Source organism: Dipodomys merriami, unplaced genomic scaffold, assembly GCF_024711535.1.
Source record: "Dipodomys merriami isolate MVZ:Mamm:240054 unplaced genomic scaffold, mDipMer1.0.p SCAF_36, whole genome shotgun sequence".
NCBI classification, from domain to species: domain Eukaryota; kingdom Metazoa; phylum Chordata; class Mammalia; order Rodentia; family Heteromyidae; genus Dipodomys; species Dipodomys merriami.
The window spans coordinates 13399938-13407786 of NW_027205159.1; the positions used below are offsets into that span (position 1 = coordinate 13399938).

Here is a 7849-nt window from a genome sequence, read left to right on the forward strand (position 1 = left end):
GAAACATAAAAATTAATGTTATTGTAGAGATTAAAAGACCATCTATTTAGAGAGGAATGTGAATATGTTGTGAGAAAGGAAGGGACATAGAGGAGATGTGAAAAACTTTAAGGATGGGAAAGGGAGAAGAAAAGATCAGAAGTTCAGTAGAGTTAGACAAACAAACAAGAAGATAATTATGAAAGAAAGAAAAAGAGAAAGAAGATAAGAAAAGAAAGGAAAACGCTCATTTACATATTCCTAAAATAAAAATTATAAGAGGAGAAAAAAAAGTTACTGGAAATCAATTATTTTTTCAGAAGAGGCAAAAATTAAAGATTAATAAAAGTTTTGAAAGAGAAAAAAAATTTATATATATATATATATATGGTAACAAAAAACAAAAAAACAAACAAACAAAAAAAAAGAAGAAAAAAAAAGTCCTTTGATTTTTTTTGGGGGGGAGAGGGGTGGGAAGAATCCTGTATCTCCCTTTTGTCTGTAACCAGCCTTTTGTTGGAGTCTCTGGTCAGCTTGAGCTCCTGTGGCTTGATTGATTTCTTAAGTCGGTTTGTTGGAAGAGGCAGAAAATGCTCTGCTTTACCCAAGATTTTGAGATCCCCCTCCCAGGTTAGCTTTCTGGGAGGGTGATCTGCTTTGAGAATCACAAAAAGGGGGATGCAGTGGTGAGGCTAGGTTCTGGGTAGAGTTGAGGCCTTTCAACAATCAGTAGCTTTTTCCTGGGGCTGTTTTGTGCAAAAAAAAAAAAAAAAAATCTCCCAGAGCCCAGCCTGGAGCCATTCTCAGGGATTCTGTTTCTCAATTGATTGTTGAGGCTGCTAGAGGGAGGGGCAGCCTCTGGCTCTGGTTACCCAGTGAGGGAAGCCACTCCAATGGCTGGCGCCTGAGCTGGGTGACTTTTCCCTGGATGGAGCCGAGTCTGTCAGGTCACTTCGCCGTTAAGTTCTTGTGACCTGCTAAATGACACGTTTTATTCCAAGGCCTGGGTTGTAGCTGGCAGCTCCTCCGAGCTTTGTTGGTATCCAAGATGGAGATCACTGGTGCTGGGGGGGGGAGGGGTGGCCTTCCCTCCTCTGCTCCCTGAGAAGGAGTGAGGACGTCGGGCTTCTACTCACGCCGAGTCTTGGATCCTGGGTCGTCTCTGGTCTGCAAGCTGCAGGATGAAGATGTCTGCTCTTTGTTGGTTCTTGCTGGTGTTGAGTAGAATCCGCTCGCCCGCTGCATCTGGCTCCTTCGTCCGGGACTCTCTGTGTGAGCACTCAGGTATGGCCCCGGCTGCAGTCTCCGCCGCTTGCGACCCTGCCGCTGCCGCGGCAGCGGCTGCTGGCGAACACTCAGGTGTGTCTTTTTGCCTTGGCTTCCCTCTCTTATCTAACTCTCTGTCCTGTGATGGCACACTTGGTGTGATTCTCTGGCTTAGGACTGTTCACTAGAACTCTAAAACTGCTTTCTATGCGAGAGCTTGTTCAGATTACAGCTTCTCCTCCGCCATCTTCCCGGAACCCCCAAGGTCCCAGTTTTAAGAGGCTGCTCAAGGGGTCTGATCCAGGCTACATAAAAGATGTCCATCCCAAGACTAAATGGTAGCACAATTAGTTCTTATCTTTTGGTTTACTGTTGTCTCATCTCTTTAGTTCTGTGTTTCTCTGACAGAGATTTAATAACTTTCTGGGTTGGAGAGATGAGAGGTGACTTTCTGTTTGGGTTGAAAGTATGTTAAAGTTGTATTCTCCATTATGGGCATGTGAGAGAGAAAGGGGAAACAAATGCAAGTTTGAATTTTTAAACGTACAAATTTGTCCAGTAATACAAACTGCCTAGGAAGAATACAGAGGAGAGAAAGGACAGGTAGAGGAGGAGTAAGGCAAAAATTTACATTGATGTAAAAATCAGTTTTGGAAATTCTAGAACCCAATGGAACAGTGTACTAAATAGATATGTTATGACTTGATTATGGCAGAAGAATCAATGAATATATAATAATATAATTTTTAATAAAAAATCAGTGAAAAATGAACAGACAATTCCTCAGAGAATTATAGGTTAATTTAGTGATTACTATGGTAAGATTGTATATAAAAACCTATAAAGGAAAAGATAAAAATAAGCTAAAATGTTTGAAAAATAACTCTTAAAATGAGATTTATTTTTGCATTAAAGAGTTCTACTGAATCACAATCAGGTAACCACAGATAAAAAGCTGTTAAACAGGATAAGAGAGTCGTGAAAAAAAATTATGCCTATTTGCACAGGAAAATTCAATAACATCCTGGATTAATTTTATCATTAACAATTGAGGTTAGAATATAGTAGAATGGCTTATGTGACAATCAATAGAAAAGAAAAGCCAACCAAGGATACTATATTCATGACCCCATACCTTAAAATTGAAAGCAAAATAATAACATTGTTTTTCTAACGGCAAATGAAGAGAAATTGGTATGTGTAGACATACTCTGGCAGAACAAGAAGCCTTTCAGAACCAAAGGAAGTGGTAGGAAGGGCGCAGAACCTATGAAGGGAAAAGACCTCAAAAGGATTTCAGAAACAAGAAGCTAAAACCACATAAAAGTTCTCTCTTCCACTTATGTGGTGGTCAAGTCTAGGAAACAAACAAACTATAATGCCACATGTTGGGACTGTCTGTTATGGATTGGAGGAGGGGCCTTTGCGAAACTTGATACTGAATTCCATGGTTTGTCTGAATTGTAGATCTGTGCTAAACATTGTACATTTCTTATTTTTGCTCTATACATTACATGTAGTTTATACTAAGCAAAATAAAATGGCCAGACATAAATTTGTAAACAAATACCTGGAAAATAAATAAGAATGACTCAATATTTATGGAAATGCATCCTTATCAAGAAAACTGTAAAACATACTAGAAAGGGTTGAAGAATTAGGCAGCAGACAAGAGCAGGAGGAATCATGAAGGCATTCCCTTTCTAGGGAACACACATTAGATTTCTCTTGCTTTACTTGGTCCCAGTTAATGTCATTTGCTCACAGGAGAGGCCCCACCATCCTGGCGTCTGTTTCCATCTCACCTGACAGTTTGTCTCTCACCATTGTACCACCAGGACATTTGCATATTGCTCCTTAGGGAGGAGCTCCCTTGCAAGTACAAAATAAAAGCTCAGCTCTAAGCTTGCTTGGACTGACCAGCATTGCTTACTCTCAAAATGAGGTGCCCTGTTCAGCTCCTGGGGATGCTTATGCTCTGGGTATCAGGTAAAAACACATTAGAGCTGATGAAAGAGATGGGGAGGGGCTGAGCTCTGCTCCACATGTGTCTTATGTCAACTCCTGCATATTTGCCCTCTTGAATGGAAATATGTATCTTTGAGAGTGAGGAAGATTCCAGAAAGAGCAAAGCCCCATGAAGTTTTTACAAATTCTGCTGTGTGTGTGTGTGTGTGTGTGTGTGTGTGTGTGTGTGTGTGTGTGTGTGTGTGTTCATCATGTATTTAATGAACATTTTGTTGGATGAAACAAAAATTTAAAGAAAATATAGCCTGCAATAAGATAATTGTCAAAATGTCTCATGATGCTGGTAAATAACCCTGTCCACTTTTCTAATTATTTTAGGATCCAGTGGAGATGCTATATTGACTCCACTTTCTCTGCCTGTCACCCTTGGAGAGCCAGTCTCCATCTCCTGTAGGTCGAGTCAGAGTCTCTTATATAGTGATGGAAACACCTATTTGTTCTGGTTCCTACAGAAGCCAGGCCAGTCTCCACAAGCCCTAATCTATTTGGTTTCCAACCAATATTCTGGGGTCCCAGACAGATTCAGTGACAGTGGGTCAGGCACAGATTTCACATTGAAAATCAGCAGGGTGGAGACTGAGGATGTTGGTGTTTATTACTGCTTTCAACATACACACTGATACAGACCTGAACAAAAACCACCCTGCCTGGTGTAGCAGAACTGTCACGAGTAGCCTTTTTTAGGAATTGCACAACAGCTTTTCTGAGTGAATGTGAGAGCAAGGAGCTAGAGAAGTCAGGATAGTAAGTCACTGTTGTGCTCTCTGAGTCAAGCATTTCTGATACCCTTTAGGATATTGCAGCAAAAGCTATGGAATTGCACAGGCAGCCATATGGCTCCTTTGGATGATGGGATGATAATGCATCATATCATTTGATAAATACGCATTCTGATTCCATTTTCTTCTCTATCATTTGTCCACTCGATTTGAACACTACAAATTGTATAATTAATATTTAAAAATTAGTGCTTTTCAAAAAATTCTCATCATTGGCTGTGGTGGTGGGATTTACCAGCTCAATATTAACCTAAGCTATATAGTGACTTCCAGCCCTTAAGGGAACATGTGCACACAGCATGTCCAGTTGTGGGAGATGAGACAAGGCTGCAGGATCAGTGCTGTCCCCAGCAGGTCACTAGAGTCCTCTGCAGTGAGCAGGTCACTGCTTGTGCTCAAGGGCACAGACTGTGTCCTAAGCTTCATCATGCCCGGGCTAAGAGTGAGGGAAGGACAGCCCAGTGATCGTCCATTATACTTAGATTTTTCAATTTCAGAATTTAAAATGATAAGTTATACAATTAAATATTAGTTTACCAATCAATTAATTAATACCTAATTTACTACTTATAAACAATAGACATATAGCTTTTGCATTCATGCATTTATGAAGTGTTCCTCAATGTTCAGATAAGAACAGACTCCAGTAGATTGAAGACTCTGTTCTTAGGACTCTGCTGACTCTCCATATTTTTCCAGTCCCTCAGAAGCAGTGAGAAAGGCCCTTGAGCTTCCTTCCAGCACAGTCCTGGCCCGGGAGCTTTTTCCAGGACCAGGAGGCTTTTCTGGAGGTTGGTTTAAGAGCTTTGCGCCCGTTGGCCTTGGCTTTTCTTGGCTTGTGCAGGCGCTCGCTGCTTGCACATGCTGCCCGTGGTCTTGGTGAAGCCGCAGGTACAGCTCTTGCCAGGACTCGCCCTCTGCTGGTTTTTCATCCTTGAATGCTTTGCAACAGCGGATTTGCCAAAGCCTGTCTGTGCCACTGTGCCCCACTGTCCTCTGGTGAGTGTTCCTTTGAGGCTGGTGCGGAGAAGGGGTAGAAGTCTGGGAAATTGGTGCTAGGAGAATGCAGGGCGGCCTGGGAGTGGCTGGAGTGCTCTGTTGCTGGAGCCCCCGGACATCCTGGGGGCACCAGGGAGCGAGGAAGTCGCGCTTTGGTCCAGAGTACAGTGGCATCTTCAGGGACTTTCTGACAAAAGGCAAGGCCATCGCTTCCTCTCCCTCTCTCTGTCCCCCTTTGCCTTCTGCTCCCCTTCCCCCTTCCCTTTCATCTCCCTTCACCCCTTCCTCAACACCTCCTCCTTCCCCTTCCCTTTCCGCTTTTCCCACTTCCCAGGGCACAGAGGCTCCCGGCCTAGATGAAGAGAAGGAGGATATCATTTTCAGGTCAGGCAGCCGACCCAAAAAGGCCTGAAGCCCAGGGAAACGAGAGGTTTCAGTGCTGAGCTGCACCATTGGCACCCTGACTGCTTCTGTGGAATTGACGGGATTGGCTGGATTGGCGGCTGAGGTTGGCGCCAGCTGTCCCGACCTTGGGACTGACCTGTGCACGGAATCCGAGGGTCTTCTGGGGCCGATGGAGCCATTCCTTTTCAGGCCTCCTTCAGCCAAGGCAGCAGCACGAATCCTGCCCTTGGTCCTCTCTCTCCTTGGCAGCAGCTGGGTCTGGTTGAGGGCATCCTCGAAAGATTGTGGAGGTGCGCGGAATTCATGCTGTTGCTGGGATTTGCTCTGGTGATTGTGCCCACGGAGCTTCACTGTCTGTGTCTCTGGCTTGCCAGAGGTCTGCTTGACCTTAGAGGGCATGGGGCCTGAACCTCTCTTCTCCTCTTCAGAGGATCGGCACCCATCTTTTGGTCTGGCCCCAGCCTGTCCCTTGGGTTCCCAAGGGAGACCTTCTTGTGGGAGCCCTGGTGGATCCTGAGACTGCTGGACCGGAAGGCATGCGTTGCCAGGCATGTCCCGGATACCAGTGGGCCCAGGGTCCCGCGAGATTCCAGGGCTGTCCACAGCCCAACGATGAGACCTGCTGCTGTCCCCAGAGGACTCTGGGTCCACTCGGGGACGCTTCTCCTGCCTGCTCCTGGGACAAGGGCTGGCAGACTGCTTGCCAGGTCCCTGGAACTCACACAGCTCCTCGGGAAGTGAGGGCTCTGGCCCAGAGTTGGGGCCCTCCCTCCTGCCTGCTGTTTCTTTTCCCCAAACCACACTTGACTCTTTCAACTTGCCATCTCGCACCCACCCTGACTCTGGCAGCCCAAGAGCCTCCTTCCTGGGCTCTTGAGCGCCATCCTGTTCAGAGACCTGCTGTAGAATCGCCGAAAGAAGCGCTGGGTTGCAGCCCAGGAGAGCCAAGGTCTCCCAGCGTGTGTCCAGCTCCTTTGCCATACTGCCCACCAGCAGGTGCTTCCTAAAACCCTTCACCATGTCTCTGACACCCGTGGCGCCAAGGATTTCTGCCGTGATGGGCCAGACAGAGAGCAGACTCAAGGATTTGCGGAGCTCCTCCGAATGTGTGCTGGAGGCCAGGTGCTGTTGGAGCAACCGCACGGCTCCCCACAACCACTCGGCGGTCTGCGTCCCCATGCCACCGCTGGCCACCTCTACAGAGACGCGGGAACCACACACCTGGACTCCTCCACCCAGGGGTTCACTTGCCCTGCTCTGAGAGGACAGATCCACATCTGACGCCTTCAACAGGTCCTCCTGCTCCCTCTCACCATCCTCCACCTCCCTCTGCCCCTCCCCCTGCCTAAGATCATACTTCCTGGGCTCTAGACCTCCATCCTGGTCAGGGACCTGGCTCAGAGCTTCTGATTTGTGGCTCAGAACATCCAAGGTCTTCCAGTGTTTGTACAGTTCCTTGGCCAAATCGGCCACCTGTGGGTGCTTCCTAAAACTCTTCACTACCCTTCTGACACCGGTGGTGGCAAGGATTTCTGATGGGAATGACTGAGAGCAGCCTCAGGGAATTAAGAAGCTCCTCAGTGTCTGTGCTGGAGGCTAGGCGCTCCTGGAGCTGCCGCACAACTCCGCACACAGACTCGGCATTCTGCATCCCCATGCCACCCCCGACCATGTCTACAGAGATGCTGGACCCACTCACCTGTGTTCCTGGATCCTGCGGGTCACTCGCCCTTCTCTGAGAGAACGCATCCACATTTGAGGACTTCAACATGTCCTCCGGCTCCTGCTCCCTTGTCTCCCTCCACTCCCCCTCTCCCAGATCATCCTTCCTGGGCTCTTGACCGCCATCCTGCTCAGGAACCTGGCTCAGAGCCTCTGATTTGCGCCTCAGCACAGGAAACGTCTTCCAGCGCTTGGCCAGCTCCTTGGCCAAACTGCCCACCTGCTGGTACTTCCTAAATCCCTTCACTGTCTCTCTGACACCTGTGGTGGCAAGGATTTCTGCCGTGATGGGCATGACTGAGAGCAGCCTCAAGGATTTGTATAGCTCCTCGGCATCTGTGCTGGAGGCCAGGCGCTCCTGAATCTGCCTCACTGCTCTGCACTCCCACTGGGCTGCCTCCATCCTTCTGCCAACCCTGTCTATGTCTACAGAGATACCCAGGGCACTCACCTGGCTTCCTGAATGCCGTGGGTCACTCACCGTGCTCTGGGCACTCTTCTTCCGGTCGATCGCTGCTAGGCAGGTAGGCTTCCTCCTGGTCCTCTCTGCAGCCGAGTCCAGAATGACCCTGCCCACCAGCTGTCTGCCTTATATAATCTCTTACTGCCCCACCTCTTCCCACAGTTCCTCCTGTCAGCCCCTCCCTGTCTAAAGCCTGTCACACCCTTAC

At 47.6% G+C, this 7849-nt stretch overlaps 1 protein-coding gene and 1 gene segment (V, D, J or C); one reads left to right on the top strand and one right to left on the bottom strand.

Annotated features, from left to right (window-relative positions):
- Nucleotides 1-1265: 1265 nt before the first annotated feature.
- LOC138804276 (immunoglobulin kappa variable 2-30-like) lies at nt 1266-3893 on the top strand. The segment is given in 2 exon segments: nt 1266-1338; nt 3592-3893. Coding segments are annotated over 2 exon segments (375 nt in total).
- Nucleotides 3894-4718: 825 nt separating this feature from the next.
- On the bottom strand, nt 4719-6635 carry LOC138804277 (elongin-A3 member D-like). Its single transcript, XM_069988452.1, has one exon. The coding sequence runs from the start codon at nt 6633-6635 to the stop codon at nt 4719-4721; it is 1917 nt and encodes a 638-aa protein (XP_069844553.1).
- Between the last annotated feature and the right edge of the window lie 1214 nt (nt 6636-7849).